Genomic DNA, 24,897 nt, shown 5'->3' with positions numbered 1-24,897 from the left:
GGTGCTGAGAGATTCTTACGATGTTATTCTTTTTTGAAATCAAAGATACATTATCATTCTAAAGTATTCTGTGCTCGGTAAAACTAAACAGTGGTATTGTTAGTGCTTGGGCTTTTCTTAAAAGTATAGTGTCTAACCTGAGGCGTTTTTTTCCATTCTGATATCTTTTTGTTTCTTTTGTATATGGTGGTATTTATGATCTAACTCTCCCTTTCCATGTTACAGCCTAATTTCTGTGCTGGGTGGTTTCTAAATGCCTTTTAGCGCCTATTCCCATTTTTATGCTAGAAAACAAAGGAAAAAAGCAACATAACGCCTCTAACCTTATCTTCAAGGCAACACTATAAAGAGATGTTGGTTATCTTCCTATTTTGCTGACAGAAAGATGCATATATGTAGGCATATCACTGGTTTTATACACAGGATGAATGTTTTCAGTTCCAGGAAGAGCATGCAGCAGCTGAACACCCAAATAGGATGGATTTTGAAGGACCTGAGAAAGCACGCTCCCAAAATGTAAGCCTTACACAAGCAAACGTTTGAAACCCCCCTATTTAATGGTGTACTTGGTATTAAAACACCAGTCTTCCTTAGCAGATCTCAGATAATGCCCACAAAAGGAACGTATTTAGATTTGATTTCTTTTCCCTCAAAAGTACTCTGAACACCCAACATAACTCAGGTACTAGTGGCTCACCTTTGGGTTGATCATAAGTCTTAGTTGAACCTTTTCGTTTAACTGGGTTAATTACATATTACGTTTTCTTGTTTTCACCTAAATAAAGGTTTGGAAATGTCTAATATTTCAGCTCCTGCAGCTGCTTTCTTTATGCAAGTAAAATATCTCTCTTCTACAGAGCCGCCTATTTTCACCAAATACATACAAGCCAAATTGGCTTTGAAATTTCCATTTTTCTGTGAGAACTGGCTGAAACTGGCCAACAAGCCGGCAACCATTCCCCTTCCCTGATGGTGGGGAAAGAGTGGATGATAGACATGTGTGACTGCATCAACACTGTTCCTTAGGAAACAGCCTTTAAAAAAAAAAAAAAACGACTTGTCGAGTCACATGTTAAAACTTTATACAATTGGGGGTTTGAGATGTGCTAAATCTTACACGTTCTGCACAGTACTATTCACTTGAATAGAACTAATCACTCAAATTGCATAAAGCTAAGTGCTGGTTTAAATCCTCACATGACTGATGACTAATGTTCAGCATTTAAAATCCTGTCCAAAGACAAAAGAACCGATTGTTTCATTTCAGCAGTCAACTTTCTAATTAATCATATAATTTAAATCTCTATCATTTAAAGTATCTAAGAAGCATGACCTTGCCTCATTGATAGATTCTGCTTTTGTCCTTCTGGAAAATTTTGCAACCTAAATATCAAGCCTTAGAAGTAAAATATTTTCAGTCTGAAAGTGACTTAAATTCCATGTTTTATGACAGATATTAAACAAAGAAAACAGAGACAAAAGCTCAAATTGATGGTGGTCTGTGAATGCCCTGAATCTAAGAAGTCCTTGACTTGATCTTAAACGTAATGGTCACTGACGATTTAAGTGATAGAAAGAATTGCCTGAACACACCTCAGTGTACGATGCTAGAATAGAATACAGCGTTTAATGCTTCATCTTCTCCAGCAGTTTACCAAACTTTAAAAAAAGCTATGTAGTTGTACTGCTGTATCTCGAGGAGGTCCAAAGAGAGACTTTCGGGGAAGGCATCGTTTTGTTCTCTTTATACCAGAAGGCTAGCGGGGTTCTGCTTGTCACTGGGACACTGTGTTGTCAGCACTGGATGTTTCACAAGCAACTGAAGAAAAAGCCTCTGGCAGGCTGTGCATCCTCTTTATCCCTCTCAAGAAGTCCTTCAAGCTGCTGTAATCCATGTCAGGCCCCGGGCACCGAGTGACCTCCCGCCCTCCGCCCCATGCTGACCTCACCCGTTAGAGCACGGGCTGTGCTTCTCGCAGGGTGCTTTCTCGGTCGCCTGCAGAAGGGTGCAGGCACCGGTTCTCCTCCGGGCGGCGCCGGGGCTCCCTCCCGGGGCGGGGGAGCCACCTCCCTCCCGGGGCGGGGCGGCGCGGCGGGAAGCCTCGTTCGGGCAGGTTCTAGGGCAGCCGCGGGCAAGCTCCAGCTGACAGGAGTTGGCTTCTGAAAGCGGCCAACCCCTGCCCAGCGCTTACGGAGCCTAACGGCCCTTTACATCTAAAGGAAAAAAATGAGGCAATTCTGTGTGCGACGACAGTAACTGTTAAAAACCCCACAAAATACAGAGGGGAGCGGGAAGGGGAAACAACGGGGTGACCACTATGCCGAAGCGGAGAGCCTTACAAAAAACGGTCCACCCCGTTTAACCGTCCCCAGCACCTAGCAAGCCTCTACGGCCGGCGCACGGCCCGGGGCCGCGCCTCCCAGCCGGCGGGGGGCGGCAGGCACGGACCCTCCAGAAGGGGCCGGAGAGAGCGAGGCGCGGCCGGTGCTATGCCGTGCCGTGCCCCGCCAGCGGCCGCCCTCCCCCCGCCCCGCTCCGCTCCCCGGGGCGCTGCGCGGAGCCGCCGCCGGCCGAGCCCGCGAGACGGCGGGGAACGGATGCCGCGCTCCCGCAAAGCGCGGCCGGGGGTGGGAGGGGCGGCCGGGCGCTCTGTCGCACTGCCGGAAGACGGCGTCGCGCTTTGCGGCTCAGCTGCCCCTGAGAAGAGCCTGGGAAACCCCGTTCGGCCTTTTCCCGGTGCCGCCGCTGAAGGGAGGGTGAGTGTCCGGGGGGCTCCGGCCTCCGCGGCCCTGCTCGCCCCCCGCCCGCTGCCCCGGCAGCGCTAACGCTGCCTCCCCCCTCTCTCTTGCAGGAGGAGCCATGCCGGCCAAGGGCCCGCTGCAGAGCGTCCAGGTCTTCGGGCGGAAGGTGAGGCCGGGGCGCCGCGGCCCCCGCTCCATCTCCGCGTCGCTCTCGGGCCGGGCCGCGCCGCGGGGCCTGACGCTCTCGGGGTCCCTCGGCGCTGGCTCCTCGCCGGGGCCGTGCGGCGGGGCTGGTGCGTGGGAGAGCCGCCGGCGGCGAGGCCTGCTCGGCACCTCCACGTGCCCCGCTCCGTAGGTGTCGGGCCGCGCCGTAGGCCCGCGGGAGCTGGAGGAAAGGTTTGGGAGTGTGCCCTTAGAGAGTGGGCCCGGGTCTTTTGGGCCGGAGCTCTGCCCTCTCGTTCCGGAGAACTTGGGAGCGCCCCGGGCCGTAGGGGCCTGGCTCGGCATTGCTGGGGGTCGAGAGCCATGTTAGGAGGTGGTGGTGGTGGTAAGTTCGCGCTGCTGGGATCTAACAGGTCTAGGTAACAGGGTCTTGGGGGTAAGTGAGGCACAGAAATACTGCGCTGCAGAATGGAGAGGGTATCTTTCCCTCCTTCATAACTAAATCTTGTATAGTATTTATAACTATAAACTAGATATAATTTTGTTAGGGTGGTGCCTTAATGCTGTGAGTCAATACTTGAGAATGTAAAGAGTGGTCCTGTTTTGTTTAGTGTGAGTTGTTAATTTTGGGCATAAAACTAAGATTTTTAGGTTGTTAAACAGAAACTCATTCTGCCAGTGCAAAAATGAAGTTCTGCACTAATACACATTTGGGTTTTTTTAGAAAACAGCCACTGCTGTTGCTCACTGCAAGAGAGGAAATGGCCTCATTAAAGTGAATGGAAGACCTCTGGAAATGATTGAGCCGAGAACTCTGCAGTATAAAGTAAGCATCCATCCCCCAGCCCCCTGGATGTTAAAAACCCTTTATACACATAATTGCTTGGGGATGGAGAAGAGTTGCTCGCCTTACTGACAGCAATAAGTTTTCGGTTGTGTGTTAACCTAATTACCTGAAATGTAGATGCTGTTATGAAAATGCAGAAAACTGAGTTCCTGTGATTGCCCTGTCAGGAAGGGTGGGCTTTTTGCTTAACTGGGTTCGTGTATGGTAATGTAACTACGTGAACTATTTTCAGCACTTCACATTTATTTCTTAAATTGAAATGGATGACTTCAAATCCTCCTTTTGAAAAGATTGTTTAGGACTCAAAATAGCTGTTTGAACACTGCAGAGAGAATCTAAATCTGACTAGATAAAGTGTAATAAATAGTGGAGAAAACCACCTACAAATTACTTCAGATCTTCAGCTTTAATAAAGTTGATTTATTTTTCTGATGTAGTTATGGCATTCTACTTAAACCGTTCTCTTGCTCTTGATTCCTGTGTGCATATGCTTTGCTATTAGTATTTCTGAAACTTAAAAAGAAAATAACTTCAAGACTTCTGTAAATTTATTTTATAACAGCAGTAGCAGATGTCAAAGAACTCTGCAAGAGGTGTATGTCATTTGGGGGTATGCTTGTAAAATCAAAGCTCCATTTTTCCTAACATTCAATAACTTCACATCTAGTAAACCTACTGCAAGCTCAAATCCTTGTTGTTCCTAATCACAAATTATTTTTCTTTCTGTGTTTTGTTTCCCAGCTGCTTGAACCCGTCCTCCTCCTGGGAAAGGAACGATTTGCTGGTGTTGACATCAGAGTCCGTGTAAAGGGTGGTGGCCATGTAGCACAAATCTACGGTATGATTTTTGGTGGGATCTCCGGTGTGGGCTGGAACAGGTCAAGCCACATATTTGAGAGCCTTGAGTTTAGAGTAGTAACTTCTGCATCTCAACGTTGTGTTTCTTTTTCCACTGGGCAAGGGAAAGCCCTTTTCACAAGGGCTTATTGGTTATATTTGGTGCAAAGCTCTAGCATCTAGAGTAAGTTGAATGAAGTAAATTGTTGAAATTTTGAGGTAATGCGAAGAAACGATCTTTGCATCTTGCAGCGTGACAGGACAGTTCAAGGGCAGCTGAGCAGAAAGATTTTTGGGAGGGGACTGTATCTTTACAAATTATACCTTGCCTTGCAAACTTCCAGGTTGTTCAGGAGCAGCTCTCAGCTGACCTGCAGAGCTAGGCAGTGTAGCCCCTTGCAGAGAAGACCGAGGGCGTCCTTGTGGTAGCTGTGGATAGAGTTGCTCTTCAGGAATGGTAGATTTGCTCTACTGTTCCAGTTCGGGTGTACGTTAGTGAGGTGGAGCTGAAGCTCTATAAGGAGCAGAGATGTGTTTCAGTCTCAAAGTTGATTGCATTCATTTTGCAGAAAATTTAGGTTTTCTTCAAAATCTTCATGTTCTAACAGATCACAGCCTGATAACATCTTCACAGTTACTCCCGTACTCCTGGTCTGAGTTCCGAGTAGTATGTTACTGTGCTACCAGCTTGTTTTATTGAGGTGTGCTAGAAGAACTCACACCATCCTATTGTCCCTTTTGCTTCCTTGGGCTTTGAACACATTGATCAATTTTATCCTTGTTGAAAAGTATAGACATTCCAGAGAACTGTGTTTCTAAGGATTTTGGAAGTTGACTGCTTGGTAGAGGATGAACCTAGTTAGTACTCAGGAGAGAAGGTGATTGAGACAGCCCTTGTCCAGTTCCTTGGCTAGCTGGTAGTTGTCAAATCAATGCATGAACTGTGGGTGGCCCCTTGGCACAGATTTCTTCAGATTTGCCAAAGTAAAGGTCACATGGAGTATGTGGGAGGGGACATTAAGGGGGGGCGAAAGGACAATTTGGCAGAAAACAAGACTGCAAGTTTCTCAGATAACTGGTGGTTTGTGTTTAATTTTAAAATACATTTGCAATCCTCACTGATCCATTGTCTTTACTTAACAGCTATCCGTCAAGCTATTTCCAAAGCATTGGTGGCTTACTATCAAAAATGTAAGTTGTTTTGATTGTTATATTAGCCTTAAGTGGAAACGTGTGGCTTCCGGTAGTTTTGGTGCAGAAAATGCTAATACGGATTTGTTCCATGTGAAACTTCTTAGACTGAGGTTAATTTGTTTTTTTCTTTAAACAGATGTTGATGAAGCTTCCAAGAAGGAGATCAAGGATATTCTAATCCAGTATGATAGGACTCTGCTGGTTGCAGATCCTCGCCGTTGTGAATCCAAGAAATTTGGAGGACCTGGTGCTCGTGCACGCTACCAGAAGTCTTACCGTTAAAATTGTTCTGCGGGCATGTGACAGTCAATAAACATAAAGAGAATTTGATAATTTTCATGTTTCTAAATTGTATGTTTCTGTGTGGGTAGATTATTTTTTTTTTTTTACTGTGTGTTAACTTAAGATTAATGCACAAATTGATCAGTATTAAATCGGAGAGCTATTGGCAGTTCTCTTTTATCCCTTCATAGTAAGTCAGTCTGGATGGAGAGGGTCTTGGGAATCTTTCAGTCTGGAGAAGAGTTGGCTCTGGGGAGACCTCACAGTGCCCTTCCAGTACTTGAAGGGGGCCTACAGGAAAGGTGGGGAGGGACTGTTGATCAGGGAGTGCAGTGAGAGGACAAGGGGTAACGGATTCAAACTGAAAGAGGGGAGATTTAGATTAGATATTACGAAGTTCTTTACTGTGAGGGTGGTGAGGCACTGGACCAGGTTGCCCAGAGAAGCTGTGGCTGCCCCCTCCCTGGCAGTGTTCAAGGCCAGGCTGGATGGGGCTTGGAGCAACCTGGTCTAGTGGGAGGTGTCCCTGCCCATGGCAGGGGGTTGGTACTAGAGGATCTTTAAGGTCCTTCCAACCCAAAGCATTCTGTGATGCTGTGAATAAAGAAAAGCTTTCTCCTGTTGATGGGTGTGTGGTTATGAGAACATAAAGATGGCTTACATCCTATTTTTTTTGTAGGTATGTGCGATAGCGTAGCAGCTCACTAAATCAGAGTTCAATCTGCCTTTCTGGCAACTCTGAACAAACGTGGACCTTTTCCAGTACGCAGATGGCCACTCTTCTTGGTGTTGGGAGCCACATATGAAAATGTCAGCCTGAGCCTGGTTACAGACTTAGTCCATGATGCACAAGAGCGGGGCTCTGACACCTAACTGGGAACTTCTCTATTGCGTGTTAGGGGACTTGCTGTAGCGTGGCGCCCTAGCATACTGCAGCATGTGAGCGTCTTTCTGCAGATACTTCAGCGCTGGCAGTTTGTGGTCTTGCAAAGGGCTTGTGTTTTCCTTGGGTACTCACCTGAAATACCTCACTGAGAGTGAAGTTCCAAACACTGCTGTGGAATACTATGTGGCAGTGAGTACTGTCCGTCTGCATGAGCTACTTTTGTTTGTGTGTGGGAAGTGGCAAGGAATTTACCCCCTTGAGGGTAACTCAGTATAGGTATGCATATAAGATCTATATGCATAGTGGTTGGGTATTCAGGCAGCTGTTCTGAAGTTTGTATTCGAAATACACGTTGTGAAAACCAAAGTAATCACAGGGGCAGGAGGTTTGTTGGAACTCTTGCCATACCGGATAATACAGAGGCAGAGTTGTCTAGTATGTCTAAATGTAGGAAACTTTATTTTTTTTTTAAATAACAAACCCTATATATTCTGTTTCAAAATAGTATGTTGTAAATGTAAAACATAAAGAGGATTTTCTGTTAGAGATAAGATTTGGTCTAGAAGATTCATCCTTCAATTGCATGTTCATGCAGTACAAGCACAGAGAGATGTAGACCTGGAGGACAACACAAAATGATTTAATAAAAAAGAAATCCCTTTGGAAGCCCAACAGTTGCTTATGTCATAAGCTAGTTGAGGGAATTTGAAGACCTTAGGGAAGTCAGTGGGAAAAACTTGGAGCTGAAAATATGCCAGTAATTTTTAAAGATCTAGCTAGGGGGTGTATGTATCAAACATGAAAAGAAACATTGGAGAAGTTCCAGTTTCTTGTCCATTGAAAGCGAAGATTTTCTTTCTGCAAGTGATCTCCCAGGGACAAAAAAAAGAGTAAAATTCTGAGTAAGATGTGGGTTGTGCCAACAAAAGGCTGTTGGAAAGGCTAATTCTATCCCTTGAAGGGGCTGCAAGTAATTGAGTGAGGCCTTGGGTATGAGCTGACCCAGCAGGTGCGGGCACAGCCCTGGGCTGTTGTTTCCTATGCTTGAAAATCAGCTTGGAGAGGAACTGGAAAAAACATTGGAGACTAAGCAACTGAGAGCCCAGCTTCCGCTGCATTGCTGTCTGTGCCCGGTGTTTTTGTGTTACCGTACGCCAATGCTGCCGTTGTTACAGGAGCACCTTGATACTTGAGATTTTTTTGTGGCTTTCTATTAATGTGGTATTTTTTCTCTCACTTGTTTAATGGTAGGTCGTTTCAGTGTACTTGGTCAACACAAAGTTAAACTGGCTTTCTTTTTGCGTTGGGTAATTAAAATAGTACAGTTTTGCCCTTTTGCAGTAGTTTAGGAAAATAGGCATTTGTGGGGTTTTTATACATGCTAATATTTGTTATGATGTCTCTGCTTTTTTCTGTAGAAAGGCATTTAAGGCATCTTCACTGAAGTGTAGTTACTCAAGAGTTAAACGTGTAACTTGAACAAATTCCTTCTGAAAAGGAGTTCTCCATCCATCTCCCATTTTAGCTGTCAGCATCTGCCACAAAATACTGCATTACATGAGCTGAATAGAAGTAGAACACTTATTCAAACCCCTCATGCTCCCATTGAAGTGGACTGTTGTATATTCTATCACCTATTTACATACCAGGATTTTTTGTATTACCCTAAGTGAACGAGACATTCTATTCCAGACACTTGCTGCCTCTTTGGCAAGATGCATGGTTTGCTTTCCTCAGTTGTCCCCCTGCCGTGGCCACCCCTGCTCTTTCTGCACCCTCATATTTCACCCATTTCTTGTCCAGTGAGCTCCTCAGAGTTTCTGCCTTGTAATAGAGTTGCTCACAAATTACTCTAGCTCTTGGCCTGCTGAAAATTGTCATGTTCTGCCTTCTAGCCTGGCTTTCTAAGGAAAAGATGCTATGCAGGGCTAACTTCAAATTTGCCTGCTTAAATTCCTATGAGTTTTGTGAAAACTGGCATCTTGATCAATGTTAATTAGATTCCGTTGAGGAAAAATAAGCCTTTTGGTTGTTTGGCTTGTGTGCTGACTGAAAAGCAATGGCTCACTCATTGCTTAGGAAATGTGTACTGGCTTGCCAGTTGGCACATACATACCCTATGCCATGGCTTGTCCAAAACTGATTCTTGCCTAGCTGTTAGAACAATTGGATGCAGGGAAAAAGAGAGGACACAAAGTGACCGTGGTGTGAAACTCAGGGAGGCAGGGGGAACTGCAATACCTGATGCCAGTAACCATAGGGGTGGATTTCACAGTTATGGGGAAACCTGATGCATCAGTTTTTCTGCCCACAGAACAGCTTGTAACAATTGGGGATTTTTGTTTTGCTGTTCTTTTATGGAAAGGCTGAAAATAAACTTCACATTGCTACTAATATATCCAAAGATGATATCTGCATGTCATTTATTCAACCAAAAGGCTCTGAGCATAATAAAAATGCTTGAACTGAACTCTGATCCTATAAAAATGCCCCATTAATCCTGTGGAGTGATGTCATCCCCACAGACTTGCTTTCTAAATGAGGAATGTTCATGGAATCGGGCTGGTGTCTGCCTGGGTGGCTGAAGATTTTAATTCTAAATGGTTAGTTGCTGATCACCCACTAGAGGGCTTAACTTCATTGAGGAACTGTAACTACAGTCAAGTTTGAAGGTGTAAGGAGAAAACCTGTTCACAAAAATGTTTCCTTTCCGGATGTCCTGATTCTGCAGGGATGGCAATCAAGCTCTTGTCACTGAGCATCTGTTCTGGCCAGAGACACTTCCACAGAGAAACTGTAAAAGTTTGATCTTCAAGCCCCTAGCGAGGTTCTTGAGCAGCTGTGGAGGTGGACCTTGAAAAGAAGAAATGCCCCTAACCTCGTATCGTCCAGCTCTTTCATTAATTTCCTTGATGCTAATCCTTAGGAAGATCAGGTGCGCACATTGAAATGTGCCCTCACTTGAATTCTTCGTAGAAAACACCAGTTCAATGAAGGCTGGAGTGAGCTCTACAAAGTACTGTGTTTTCTTAGCGATGACAAGTGGATCCAACTCCAAACCGAGGCAAGGTTGTACCCGTGGCACTGAAGGCAGTTATTTTCTCACCCATTGTTTATAATCCTGATAAACTGCGTAACCTGTATATAAAAGTAAACCCTGTCAAATGTTACGTTGGAAAATTTGGAGCCAAATTGATCTTGACTGTAATATACAAATACATTAACATTGAAATGTTTAAATTTTATTTTTAAAGAAAAATCTGTAACTTAAAAATGTAACGCTAGCATTTTTTAAGTATGGACCAGTGTGCTCTGTAGTGTATTTGTTCTCTTATAAAAGCGATTATCTTCCAATGCATTTTTTCTGCTTAAATTTTTCAGAAGTCAATCTGTGAGTATTCTGCTAGTTGTGTAGATAATGTGTGTTGTTGCCTTGATGTAATATGATTCAATTTTTTTTTAATCTCTTTCTTAATATAGTCCTCTGAGTTACAGTTCAGCATGCTTGGCTGAGTAATTCCTTTTCCTTAGCAGCTAGCACTCTTCATGTGTTTAGGGCTTGCTGCTTCCTACTCTGCCTTGAGCAGAGATATCCAGGCCTATGGAAGCCTAGTGCTCTAACCCCTACAATATCCCTTTGCAGCTGATGAGTCTTGGCCTACTTTTTAAATATTAGAAGTTAAACAACTGTGAAATACCAGCATACACCAAATATTCCCTCAACTTTTCTATAGAAAAAACTATTTTTTAAAAAAAGGGCTATTTTTGATGGTTTCTGCTAAATCAAAAACGTTCATTTATATTAATGGAAAGGTTTATTTGTGAAGCTGCATATGAAGCATGGTGTGAAATACGGTCTTGAGGAATGGAAGAAACCCGGATCAGGTTTCTCAGAAGAGTTTAAAACAGTTTCTAAACCAGACTTAGCTTGAAAGTAAGGTAACAGGGATACTGGTAATGGAATTTGGAAGCTCTAATGCTTGGGTTCATCTCAGCTTGAAAGCAACCTAAGGCATTGTCCTCTTAAGAGTAGGTTTACAGAGAATGAAATGCTGAGTGGCTTCTGCCACTTCCTGTAAGATAGGTGCCCACATAATAGGTCACGGTCTGTGAGTATGACTACATCAGTGTGTTAATTTGGACCAGAAACTCACTTCTTTTGCTTCTGTTTGCAGTCTGGAGTGGTTTTGGATCACATGGAGCAGATGAAACTAAGCTGGAAGATGCAGTCCAGCTGCATATCAGCAACCAGTCCATGGGACCAGCCCATTGCTAGTCAGAAATAAGAGCAAAACAAAAAACCTCTTGAAATGCAAATTGTGTAATGTCAGCTTCTCAGATCCAACTGTAATAAAAATAATTCTTAAGAAATACTCCAAACGCAGTGTAGTGTTACAACATACATCGGTTTGCAATAAATATCCTTGGTCTGCCAGTGATCCTGAACCTGCATGAGTACTCTTGGCTGCTATGTGGACACAGGGTTTTGTCTTTGTCTGAGCTTGGAGAGATTGTTTTCCTTTGCCTTCTTTTCTAGTCCAGCTAGAGAGCAAGGAAGAAAAGGGCTAGAAAAAATGGTGGGAGAGCTTTTTACCTGAGAGAGGCCATCAACTTCTAAATTTTATTTTGGTCCAAACCCACCTTCTATAGCATGCTCAGAGGGTCTCACAAAGCACATCCTATGAAGAGTGTAAGGTTAGGCCAAAGGCAGGCTTCGGAAAATAAAATGAGTAGTGGTAATTATAAAATCAATTAGCAATATATGTGTCTTTAAAACCGTTCTGTTAATGTTAAAGTGGGTAAGATTTTTCTATTTTGAAATACGATGGTTTTTAATTTTGGTAAATTATATTTTTGTGTTTTAATGAAAATTAGAAATGAAACCCATTGGACCTGTTGACTTCTTTCTCCTTTTTTGCTAATATTAAATTTTCGTAACATGTTTTATTAAAAATGAAATAGAATTATCCTCTGGGAAGCTTTCCTTTGTGATATAAGCAAACTATACACAAAACTGTCTCTAAAATATTTTTTAAAATCCTGGTGTATTATTTAATTGAAGTTCATATCTCCTTTTAGAACAGATAAGGAGCATCAATATGCTAATCTCTAAAACCATCTCGTTAACATTTATACAGTAGCATCATTGCAGGGTCTTGCAAAAATACGTCACTGTAATAAGCAGTAAAGGGCAGCACTCAGCGCAAGCCTCAAAGCACACAAAGGTGTGTGACGACTGAAGGAACTCTCAAACCATCATGACATGGCAACGTTTCTATGTCATTGTCTGCTGTGTTATAAAGGGCCAATTCAATTCAACAGGGGAGTAATACTCGCAGGTCTAGTGGAAGTGTAACTAATACAGACTCTGCTGAGGAGTTACCATGCATTACTAATGAGAGATGTGCAGCCAGAAAGTTGTGTGCCACACTTGCAAAGCTCCTGAAGCTGTATGTAGCTACCAAGCTTGATGTCTCCTTTTCTTTTCCTTTTTTGCATTGCTTTGTTTTAAATAATGCATCCAACTATCTAACTTCTAAAGGATTTAAACACACTGTAGAAATACACAGTTCTAAGATGCCCTCATAATCAAAGCGATTAATTTGGATAAATTTCCTATTACTAAGTTCTTCTGAAATGGACATTGTGGGAAAGCTCAGTTTAATGATACCGTGGAGTATATTCTTGCTTCATTCACTGCTGTCCTCTTTGCAAGGTAAGAACTTTATTCCATTTCAGTAGTAATGCTAAATTTAAAAAAGATTTTTCTATATATTTTAATATTGCAGCTCCTTCTTTTTATATAGTTATAAAGCAAATTTTTTGACCTTTGCTGGAATTCATAAATAAATTTTTTTTAACACAGGTTAAAAAACTGTATGTCACCATTCTCTCTCACAGGTGTACAAACTAAAATATAGCTCTTATTTTTTAAAGGATATTTTTTTTATGCCTGAACTTGTTACAAAACAATTATTTAGGAATGAAATTTCAGTTTCTTGGCTTTCTTGCCATTATTGCCAGATAAGTAAGCATCTAATGATTTTCAATGGGGTATGATTTTGTTCAAATAGACTGTACCTGCAGTTTGTTTAAGCATTTTTAGAATGCTAGGGTAAATAATTGCTCTTCTGGTTATGGAAATGGTCTTATTTTCTGTGTGATGAAACTGGATATTGTAGATAGCGTTCCTGCGGTAATTATAAAGATGTCTAAGGCAATATGAGAAAGAAAGGGTTTGCTGTTGTTGTTGTTGCTTTAAAGCACGGACTCGAGCATTTTAAATGATTTACAGTTGAGTCTTACAAGTAACATTCAGAAAATTATTATAGGTAAATACCCTAGAAGTTTGATTCTGGAAAGCTCTGAGCACCTCTTGTATTTTATCTGTTCTGAGCCTCTGAAGAACTATGAAGTCTTTGCTTTTTTTTCATGGTAGCATGTACCAGAACTGAGACCATGGAAACTTGCAGGTGATGAGTACTTGAGAGAATCAAACTCTCAGGAAGGAAAGCATGCAGTGCTACATCCCTTGGAAACAGAAAAAGGTTGTGTAAAGATGCTCTGGAAAACTTAGGGTCATTAAAGAACAAAATTCAATAATGTTGTTTTAAACTTGGCAAACTGTTGTTTGCCAAGTGCAGAGTGAGGCTGTAGAAAACACATTTAACTTGATGACTTTTTAATCTACAGGATCTTATTGCAAGCTTTCTCTTTTGAGAAGAACTTCAAGGTAAGTTTTTATTCCTTATTTGTCAAGTCCTACAGACAGAACAAGAATGAATAAGTGTGATGCAGTGCAAGTTAGAAAGTAAAATATAGCCTTGAATTTGACATGTAAAACGTCGTGTACATGTACGTTGGATGTAGAACACACTTTCAGAATGTTTACAACTCTTTTCAAAGAATTTACATAAAGGGCATGGGTTCTCTGTTTGAAAAATGGAAGTCCTTATGAAAATTGATGCTTCTATGGTCTCAAGAAAGCTTAGAGGAATAATGGAATGAAACCAGAATGAGATCATGATTTCATTACTGGAAAAATACATTAAATGAGTATCCTTCTACAGTTTTAATTGCATGATAAAACTCTAGCTGCTATTTGAAGCACAGAAAATTAAGTGCTATACAGCCTTAAAATAAACATTTTCAATACAAGTTTTCATGTAGAAGCTGAAATCCAAACAAAATCCAAACTAGGGAATGTTCCTGATCCCATTGAATTAAATGGGAACTAAGCCATCAATTTCACTGGAAGCATCTAATCGGACATAGCTTTGGATGTCTAATGGCCTCTAATACATTTAGCAAACACACATGCACATCAAATGATATGCCATCTTGGACTCTAAGTATGTTTTATAGTTTGATGCCCTTGTTTCTAAACTTAATCACAAATTTAAGTCAGCTACAGCTGGAGAGTCATCTCTTGCTATTAAAAGTAACACCACAGAATATTCAAATAACACTTGGTGGAACTCGCCGCCACTCACATGCAGCGTCAAGTAAATATGAAGTTGCTCTACAATTTTGTGTTCTGTCATGTAAGCCTATTTTGCCTATTTATGTCTCCCCCATAAGCTCCAGGTACCTCTCTGTCCAAGCAGAGATTGGAGTGCTTCCCAGTTCTGTAAAATGAGACCATGAAAAGAAAAAAAAGAAAAAAAAAAATCACATTTTTAAATGTTAACCCAAGAAAGGCCTCTTTGATAAAGCGATGGTAATCAGAGAGAAACACTTCTCTTCACGGAGCTGCTTATTCAGGTTGCTCTAGGGACTGTGGATTATACAAGATCCTTTTTGTTTTCTTCCAGAAATGAGTTTAATGCAACCCGACAGAAAAGAGATCTCATAACAGCCGAGGTAGGTTATGCCTCCAAAAGTGGGAGGGAGGGGAAACTCTCCCCTCTTTTCTGCTTCGGGCCTTTGCTGTCCTTACAAAGGAGCCTTTGTAGGGAGAAGGGCCTTGCTAACAGGAGGACAGTGAGGAGGAGCAGCTATTCCCTACCTGCTCACCCCCCGCCCGAGCCCGTGGCCTCATGCCTTCATTCACTCTCGGCAAAGCGCCCGGTGGGCGACCCACCCCGGCAAGCTGACTGATGCACACCACGGGAAATAAAACCGCAATGCCTCTGTCTTTTGTGAGGGTGAACAGAGAGCCCCAGAAAGCTGTTAGTGCTTGGTCAGAGGCACAATGGCGGCGCCACCGGCAAGGCTCCCTCCCACACGTGGAGTGGTGGTGGTTCTTGTTCCCACCGACTCATTCCACTGCGGCCTTGACGCTGCATCCCGGCAATGTTGTGCTGAAATTTAATAGTAAACGGGGGAATCTCGTTGTCCTGCTAATACAGGCCTCAGGTTATGGGACCCAAGTAAGGATTATAACCCCGTTTGATGGGAGCAGGCGGGAAGCCCAAGGTGGTCCCTCCTCACAGTCTTGCAGGGACCCTGCAGCTGAGCCATGGATTATTTTGAGTCCCTTTGAGATCGACACACCTCCTGACCGAGGCAGAAGGTAGCTGGTGTGAAACGCTACGCTAAGGTGCATCGGGCCTCTGAGGCAAACGGGCCCTTGGCACGACAGGGTCCCAGGAGGGCCTTCAGCGGGAAAGTGCTGTCGCAGCAAGGACGCTCTGCCTCCCCGAAATAACCCAAAAGCTGCTTTCCTGAGGAGGACAGCTCAGAGCAACTATCAGGGGAAATGGAAATGGGTCTTGTTGTGCAGGGAGGGAAAGGATCCTCTCCAGCTAGCGACGGGCCGTGGGGACCAGGAACAGTTTTGTTGTGGGTGCCCTCCAGGCGGTGATTTGGTGAAGTCCATTTCAGACAGATTGTGCTACTTGGATGCATTCCACCAAGTATTTCAAGCTGGAAAAGCAAAGTTTTTGTCTCGCTACATGAGGCATTAGTGAGACTTAACCTAACCTGTTCCTTGCGTAGTGCTGTTCACTTTGAGATCCAGTAGTTCAAGCTCCAGACACGGAGAATGACTGGTGGCAGGAGGATAGAAAGAAATTAGCTTACAAGCGAAGACTTAAACAATTTGCTTTGCTTAGTTGCGCAGCTGAAAGCTGGCGTATACATCTGTGGGGAGCACAGAAGGGTAACGGTTTTCTCATAGAACATCAGAGAAGGAATAAATAGAAACCGCAGGGAAGAAGAGCTATTTAAGCAAAAGGACCAAGTTTTATAACACAAAAGGATTTAAACTAGCCATGAATAAATGTAAGAGGGAAATATTTAACTACCCAGCACTTCACCCTGGTAAACTTTCCAATCAGACTAGTGGGGGCAAAAACCCCAGAGTGCATTCAGCCTGGAATGCAATCACTTCTTGGAAGGGATGATGCGACATGACAAGCTGCAGTAGCAGAGTGGTGGGTCAGATCCAGGGTTTTCTTATAGTCCGATGCTCCCTGGTTCCTAAACAACACAGGAAGCAGATCAGGCAGATCCACCTGCTTTTTGTTTGCGATGAACCAAAATGCAGTTCTGAAGGATCCCAAGGAAGACATGAAATCCAACGCACCTGGAGTGGACACTGGGGTGACTGGATTGCAGCACAGAGCATGAGTTAGGAGAGAGGATGAAATGGAGGGATATCGCATCTTCGAGCTCTCCAACTATTGATATTTGACCGAAGTGAAAAGGGCAGGAGTGCTCTCTGTCCCCTCACTCTTCCTTCCAAATGTGAATGCAAAACTTCCCAGGTGGAGCCCCACTGGTTCTTTGGCACTGGAGGGCATGGAGAGGAGGTCAGTGGTGATCTCACAGCACAGCTGTATCCTTCCCCATCCCCCCAAAAATCATACTTCTCCTCCCCACAATGCTGGTTGCTGCGATCTCTGCCTTCCCCGCTGGCCCAGGCTGCCGATCCCTCCTGCAGTGCCCGCTGCTGTGCTATGTGCTGTCTGAGCTGCAAATTACTATTCTATATTGAAAGTCCCAACCCAATGTCAGGCTCCAAGGCCTCAGGCTCATACTGGCTCATTTGTAAAGCACAAGCACCTTGATTTTGCTTTTATGTTTCTCTGACAGATTCAGTCTGCCTCTCCTCGGTCACAGCTTCATGGAGCCTTGACACGGAGTCCGCCAGGAGGTCAGTGCCGTGCTCCTCCCAGCAGGAGAGACAGCCCTGAAAATGCTGCCTTCCTGCCAGCTCTCCCGTGTTACCGTGGGCTGTGGAAGCCCTCCTCGTTATGGCCCCTACAAAACCCTGCCCTATCTCATTTTCTCATTTTATCCATGTTAATCATGGAAAATTCTTGTTAAAGTTGTACTTTCGAAATAATGCCTTACAACCAAATCTGGATAGCTAACTAAGCCAATTCTTTGATTTTCGTTAAAGTTTTTAGTTTTTCTTTTCTGCAACTTTTTCTGGCCTTGGCAGAGGGTGTTAAGTATGTCTGAGGGGTGTGTAACTGGTTGTGCAAAGGGACAGGAGTGCTCAGGCAATGAGCACACAGCTACTCCTGGAGGGTTTTAAGCATTGTACAAACACGTAAAGCAGGTCCAAGTTACAGAAATTGTTTTGCAGAGAAGTTCATTGTATGCAACTAAACTTTGTATTCTTTTTGAAAAATACATAGGCCTGGGTAGGTGCTTTCTGTTGTGAATTTCCATGTAAATGAATACATGTAATTTTGTAGCTCACATTTCTAACAACAAAGAAGTTTTCCACATGAATGCTGTTCTATAAACAGTATTTTCTGCTTTATCAGTATTTGCACAGTATCTGTGTATATTTGGAAAACAATTCTTAAATGGAAAAAATTCAAAACTATCACAGTGAAGGCTGACTATTCTTAATCATATGTAACTATTGTGTGTGCTTTACTGTAAAGGACTCATTTTGTTCCCGTGTAATGTCACCAGCAACTTTACTATGGCTTCATTGAGGGTGGAAGGGCCAGTTTATTTCATTTACTTCCTCTTTTTGCAATGCTTTTTTAATCTCTGTCAGTGAGATTGTAAGTGTTTGGGACTACCTTTCTTCTCCACTTTTGGGGAACTACGATTTAGATCCACCTCAGCAAATGATTAGTAGATGACAGTGAGGTCTTAGCTTCCAAACAGACTGTAAAACCCTTTAATGAAACTGCTTTTGGAAACAATTACTAACTATAACATAAACCAAGCCATTCCCATGGAATCTTAAGTCTCTGACTCCAGTCTCCTCTTATGCAGAAATAACCTTTAAACTGACTTTTTTTTTAGCATGAGGGGAAAGTTATTTATAATTGGTTTCAACTCTGTAAATTATATATTCTAGACTGTTCATAAGCTGAATGTGCCCTTTGCTGCAATGCTTATGAGGGAGGAGCTAACATATGTATAAATCGTGCTGAATTTAGTCAATTAGAATAATCTGTGTCCTGTGTATTTCGAGATCAGCAGGACTGGGATTTGATTTCTTTGCCTGGGAACTTGACCTTTTGTTTGCTGGGAGGAGGTTGACCTTTTGCTCCTTTGTTAGTTTACAAGTCTCAGACCAAACGAGAGAGAACCTTGTTTCTCTTTTAACCAGGGAACAGAAAGGGTGAAATTAAATAAATGTTAGAAACTGGAGATTGTTGTTGGTTAATTTCTTAGCTAATACAGCTGCTTATGATTTAACGATAAACAGATTTAATGTGTCGCTCTCAGCCTGTTTGCAAAACGCTGTATCTACTAAAAGGCTGCTATGCTTGCTTACAGGTTCATGTCCTCAGGACTGCCTTAACGGAGCAGCCTGCACAGAGGCAGGTGACTGTGACTGTCAGTTATTTCAGGCTCAAGGAAGCAGGTGCCAAATTGGTAAGTTTTGGGCCAAAAGAGTAAAATTTCAGTTTTAAGTGAGATTTAAGTTGCAGGTTTTTAAAACAATACTGTTAACAGCATATTTGTGATTCCTCTGTAGTAAGTCTGCCATTCCAGCACTAGCTAAGAGGATTAAAATGATATGCGTTAGGGCTATATATAAAGCAACATCAGGAATGCCTGCATCTTAGCACTTGGGCTGTAATGATACATAGATACCATAACAGATAGGTTACTGTCTAGTACATCAGTAGCTAGCCAGCTTTTCTGTAGTTAGCTGAACAACCAAAAAGTCGCCACATTTTTCTGACAGTGTCTCACTGCAAATGAAATTACAAACTATTTCAATGCACTTGTTTCTGGAGTCCGCTGTGTGTAGGGATCAACAAGAACTGTCTTCCAGGAACTGCAATAGATCTAAATCCCTTGCCTCTACTTCTAATTAAAATGTCTCCACTGAAGCAAATTAAACACGATAATTGCACGTGACTAAAACTGCAGCCTAAAGATCAAAAAAAAGTACTGGCTTTAAAGTTGAAGAAATAAGGTTATCTTTTGTCCTTTCTATGTATTTCTTTTACAAGCTCTTGTTTCCTTTCTGAGCCTTCATTTTTGTAGATGCTTGTGACACCTGTCAATTTTTGATTACCATGCTTCTTGTAAACTCCATGTGTTCTCTCCAGTACCTAACACTGGTAAGGACCGAGATGGGATTTGCAAATCATGGGGACAGTATCATTTTGAAACATTTGATGGCATCTACTACTACTTCCCTGGAAATTGCTCCTATATTTTTGCGAAAGACTGCGGTACTCCAGAACCCCAGTACACTGTTTGGGTAAGTGTGTGAGCATACGCTAGAAATAACACACGGAGTATTCCTGTATTACAGGACTTATTTTTCATCGTAAGTAAAATAAGTAGAGAGGCAATAAATGGATCAAACTGTTGCATTGCTTATTTAAATATGAAACTATGCTGCTGGAAAATGTCTGAGCCTATGCGCAGTAACTCAAAACACTGATGAAATGATAATCAGCAGAGTCAGTATATTAAAAATAGTATTTCTTACTCCTCCTAACCTAAAAAGGATCTCTGATCTCTCCTTTCTGTGAGCAAAAGTGGGTCTTAATGCAGATCTTGGAAACAGTAATAAACTTTAGCTGTCAGATTGTAAAAAAAAAAAAAAAGAAAAAAAGAGTTGCTGAGTGAAGTGCAAACAGCTATCACCTGCCTGATAGCTGGGCACCCGTGCGTACTGGGAACCGATTCACAGCCATTGGCACACTATGGGGAGCTGCCTCCCTGGCCCACGGAAAACTCTGTCCCCTCTGGGGATTTGTGTTCTAATTTTGGATTACCTCTACGTCATGTAGAGAAGATTAACAGCTCAAAAGCCTTCATCTTGACCTATGTATGGAAGGCACTCTTTTTAGTAATTTCCTCAAATTGCTGAGTATCCATGGTTAATGACTTTGGGTCAGGGAGAGTTCAAACCCATACCCTCTTTGAAGGAAGATTGTCTGTTTATCAGACTGTTGGTTATTGTGGGGAGAGGATATGAGCTCATTATATTACTTTTTACACAAAGGTTCCGATTTGCTGCTGATAGAGCAGGAGAGAGGGGACAAGAGGGGTCCTCATTTTGAGCCCTGGTGGTCACAGTGCTCGTAGGGGCAAGGGCAGACTTAGATGCTGATTTCTGCTCCAAAGACTAGTTTTCATTTGCAAACATATGAGCTCCTCTCCCCCCACATAATAGCATCTAGTCAGATAAATCTGCCACTAAAACTGCCACTTCTATTCACTCAGTTGCTGTTATAGACAGATGCTGTTACATCTGTCTTCCACAATTTCATTTTAATTCTTTAGATTCTGTGTGCAGCTATTATCTTTCAGGATTTTTCAGAAAATGCTGTAGTAAAGTCCAGGATTATATAAAAATCTAGAATCAATAGTTCAGAGGATTCCAGTTGCTCTGGAATGAGAGAAACTACCATGCAATTTCTGGAACAAATGTCATTTTTGATAAAAACTGAAAATGTTTGCTCAGAAAAGTCATAAGTGATGTTGAAGCACTGCAGTCACTACAGACTGGGCAGTGGAGAACCAAGTACCTTGCCAAATCGTCACATTATGATCCTTCTGACTTTAATAATCCACCTCTCTAGAGGAGAAGAAAACACAAGAATTTTGATTTTCCTTGACTGTTTGTCTTGGGCCAGGTTTACATAGAAACCATCTGTCAATACTATTAACATTTATGATGTCTTTAATTCTGATTACCTTTATGCGTGTAAAAACTCTAATGCTTTTCCTGGTTTAGTTTATTTCACTCAGAGAAACAGTAACTGGTTTTTATTTCCAGGATTAAGTGTCAGTTTAGGAAGATTAATTTCAGTATGTGTTTACCAACAGATCTTTTCTACAAAAACTATAGCTCTAGTTACTTTTACAGCGTCCATTACTATGTTGGCAAAATGTTTCCCAGTTTAGCTTGTTGCCTGTTTAGCTTCACAGCACTGTCAAGCATATTGGTAATGCAACTCCCATCCTCCTCAGAGAATGGTGACACACACAGTCATAGAAGCCATATTTGAGCTATCATCTAAACTCTTTGCATTTTTATTTAGGTAGTGATAGTTATCTAAGATTCACAACACATTCCCCTGTCTCCTCAGTGGTGTCCAAAATCCGTTCACAGGCTTTTGAAACACTGTAGTCTAAGGCATCCCACAGGTTTGGGTGGTTCAGCCCCACTGGGATTAATGAAAGCTGATGAAGTTTTGCCCAAATCCTTGCAGTAGGTATGTGCTTAAAACCCACTTAGACTATGTGAGTGTAATTCAAAACTGTGTAGCAGTTAATTGGTTAGAGCACATGCACAGAAAATGGGAGACCTACATCCCTATCATCAATCAGAGTAAATCTGATTCCACAGTTCCGAAGTCCTGAGAGCGTGCCCTGGCTGGAGAAAGCTCTGTGTTCTCTGGGGACAAAAACCTACCTGCAGGAGTTGTGCTCGGCCATGCCAAAGGCAGTGAAAAGGACATCTGACTTCAGGGGTAGCTAGCTTCCTGTTTGCCAAACTATAAAAAGGAGGAGTGCTCGCTTATCGTGCCTGTTCCAAGGTCTGATTATACTTTTTTTTATGCAAGATCTGCTTCACTGCCATAAAACTGTAGACATGCTGAGGTAGGAGTTGCATGGTTTTCATTTCTGGAAGCGTGTGTCTGAGATCTGTTTAACACCTCTCTCTAGTGGTAGGCAGTCATAGAAGTCACACATTACCAATATTCGGGACGTAGTTTTGCAAATCTCTCTCCAGCTGACTGAAACGTGTGTTTCCATTGCTGTGTTCAAACTAGAGAAGCTGATATGTGATTCAAACCAATACCCCAGCTCACGGTGCTATATATGTATAATGGAGAGAGGCAGACTTCAGAAAAGCCTGTCCTTCTCCCTTATCAGGGCTGGAAAGCCAGTGAGAAATGGGTTTTAACTGATCCATGTGAGTTAGATGTCTGCAGCAATTTGTGGGATCACTCCAATATCTCAACAAATCCTGACCGGTTCAGGTGTTGTAGTTCATCTGGTGCCATTCTCAGCTGGCATGGAGAATGCTGGTATTACGCTGAGGTTTTGCATTGGTTTGTAGTCCCCTCTTATAGATCAGACCTCTAGAAACAGGGCAATAGGGGTGTCAGTGCAAGTAACAAGCTCCTGCATTAGCAATTATAAACTAGCTCACTTCGGTGCCTCTGAAGTTCATCTATGTAAAATACCCGAGTATTTCATCCGGTGTTTAAACCACTGTCTGTGATGCTTTGTCCTATTAAACAGTTGCTGTATTTCTCAGTAGTATTGGGTAGCAAGGACTTTTAGATTTGCATATCTTCGTACTTGTGACTTTTTTATATTCTAAATATTTAGTTGTAAAGGTCTTTCAGAGTTTGGTGCATAGAAATGTAAAATATCATATATGAGTTTATGAAAAATTGCACGAAATTATTGAGAACAAACATCTATTCTTATAGTGTGTGAATTTTTCCCCTCTAAGGTTCATAACAGTCCTCACTGTTATGGTTCGGTATATACTTGTCAGAGGTCTGTCAGCTTATTTTTTTCAAACCAAGAAGAAATAATTATTTCAGGACACGAAGTAAGAAAAGACCGAGTCAGGTAAGTGTTCTAATGGTGAGTTTTATAATTTTGTTGCAAAAAGATAGAGTGGAGTTTGGGAAATTGATGCTTTTTACACTAGCCAGAGAAAATAATTTGATATGTATCTTTATTGATCCCTCGCTGTCCTGTATTGGGGCTGATAGAGCTCTAGTATGAGCAGATGTAATAGTGCTGATGTAATACCTGAGTGAGGATAGCATACACACCCCGCATGAACCTTGTGTTCAACTTCTCAGCTGTAACCTAACCCATCCCTACTTTGTATACTCAAAGGCTGCATCAGACAGTTCCAGCTAACCCTTGGTGCATCCTGATACCATTTTGAACAAGGCAGTCATTATTTATTCTTGGTAGCTATGCTTAATGTAAAACATAATCTTCTTCTAGACAAGTCTGAATGGGTTGATTCTAAAATCTTTGCCCCCTTTGCACTTCACAAAACTTCTCTGAGTTTTATCAAACCCCCAAATTTACCATTTTTTTTTAATAAGCAAAAAGATGACTGCAAGGCTATCATGAGTATGTTTTACTGGTTGATAAAGTACAGAAAATTTCAAAGAGTTGTGAAGGTGTTCTTGACACCCCCTTTGGTGTAATCTGAGACTGATAGTTGCAGTGATACTGTTCATCTCAACAGAAGCAACTTTAGATTAGGATTAGATCCATGCTGCAATATTATCACACAGTGGCCTCTGGCCAAACGAGGAAGATATACAGTGTTTTGGTCAGTAGTATTTTCTGAACCGTAAGTTCCTCTGTTTGAAGCCATCCAGCCCAGTGATGACTGTGTGCCCACAAGGGCTGCTGGCAGTCATAGCGTCACATAGCTCCTTGCACAACACAGCATGCTCGTGAAGTCCCTCAAGGTGCCCGTGCTGCGCTTTGAGAATGAAGATTCATTATTCTTTCAGGTTTATAATTGGTACAAGTGATAAAGTATATAGAGCAGAAAAGCATCCATTTTTGGTGGTTGATACAGAGAAGTAAACAGAATAAAAGATAGCAAAAACATGATGAAGAATTGAATGGAAATGACCGTATACACCTGGGAAAAAGGGCTTAGGGAGTTAGAAGGTGATGTTTTATGCGATATTTTTCTAGCACTAACCTTATCTCATCTGAGATCTTTGAAGCAGGCTGTTTGTTTTTCCAGATTAATGTTGCCTCAGACGGTTGGAAATGCTTTCCTTGAGAGACTGGCTGACTATATTCTGGTGAAGACTACCTTTGGTTTTTCTCTTGCTTGGGACGGAAACTCTGGTATTTATATTAAGCTGACAGAAGATCATAAAGGAAAACCTTGTGGCCTCTGTGGAAATTTTAATGGCAATAAATATGATGACCTGGTACTGCAAAATAGTAAGTAAATAGCTCAGAAATACACCCTTATGTGGTATGAACAGCTTCCATGTTCGCTTTAAAAATAATACTGTAAAAAGTCAGAGCCCTGTTTCAGTTATTTCAATAGAAAATAGAATATCTGCTCTACTTCTCCTCATCATTAAAGATGCTAAGAGAAAAGGTCCTAGTTCAAGAAAGTTTTTACATGTAAGTTTAAGCTCAGCAAAGCACTTGGGGTATGTTTATCTTAGCTGATGAAAGTGCCTTCAAATAATAAATAAATAAACAAATGCTTGTGGTTTTCTCTATGTTTAAAGATGGAGGGAGAAGGAGAGAAGAACCAAAATACTAACATTTGGGAAAAGCACCATCTCAACTTACTTATTTATATAAGCATCATAAAAATGCTCATTGAAATGTGTAAATTTGAAAGCTGCTGCCAGGGAATTCCTTGTATCTCTTTGTTGGTATAGTGTATTACGGGCCTCCGGCTACCCTGTAGGATGAGGAGTTGCCCAATGCTGCATCTGAGGCAGAGATGACTTGCTAAGCTGGTAGAATATTCTGTAGTCTATGCAGGGAATACTCTATAGGGGCTTTTGTCCTACTTGCAATTAATGTG

General features: G+C 42.1%; 2 protein-coding genes across 2 annotated transcripts in view; both read left to right on the top strand.

Annotated features, from left to right (window-relative positions):
- The first annotated feature begins 2,718 nt into the window (after window positions 1-2,718).
- Window positions 2,719-6,115, top strand: RPS16 (ribosomal protein S16). Its single transcript, XM_086471447.1, has 6 exons — window positions 2,719-2,757; window positions 2,853-2,908; window positions 3,629-3,730; window positions 4,493-4,589; window positions 5,732-5,779; window positions 5,919-6,115. The coding sequence occupies exons 2-6, from the start codon at window positions 2,861-2,863 to the stop codon at window positions 6,062-6,064; spliced, it is 441 nt and encodes a 146-aa protein (XP_086327573.1). The 5' UTR covers window positions 2,719-2,757; window positions 2,853-2,860; the 3' UTR covers window positions 6,065-6,115.
- Window positions 6,116-12,587: 6,472 nt separating this feature from the next.
- The window catches only part of OTOGL (otogelin like), a 98,522-nt gene continuing 86,212 nt past the window's right edge, over window positions 12,588-24,897 (top strand). The window contains exons 1-8 of the mRNA XM_086461918.1: window positions 12,588-12,666; window positions 13,644-13,683; window positions 15,097-15,322; window positions 16,989-17,049; window positions 18,648-18,746; window positions 19,433-19,587; window positions 22,810-22,931; window positions 24,088-24,293. Of these exons, the coding sequence (XP_086318044.1) occupies window positions 12,588-12,666; window positions 13,644-13,683; window positions 15,097-15,322; window positions 16,989-17,049; window positions 18,648-18,746; window positions 19,433-19,587; window positions 22,810-22,931; window positions 24,088-24,293 (988 nt within the window). The remainder of the gene's footprint in view (window positions 12,667-13,643; window positions 13,684-15,096; window positions 15,323-16,988; window positions 17,050-18,647; window positions 18,747-19,432; window positions 19,588-22,809; window positions 22,932-24,087; window positions 24,294-24,897) is intronic.

This window comes from Leptosomus discolor, chromosome 1, assembly GCF_034619465.1.
Source record: "Leptosomus discolor isolate bLepDis1 chromosome 1, bLepDis1.hap2, whole genome shotgun sequence".
Classification (NCBI taxonomy): Eukaryota; Metazoa; Chordata; class Aves; order Leptosomiformes; family Leptosomidae; genus Leptosomus; species Leptosomus discolor.
Note: the sequence above shows the minus strand (reverse complement) of the source record. Positions and strands in the feature narration are given on the sequence as shown.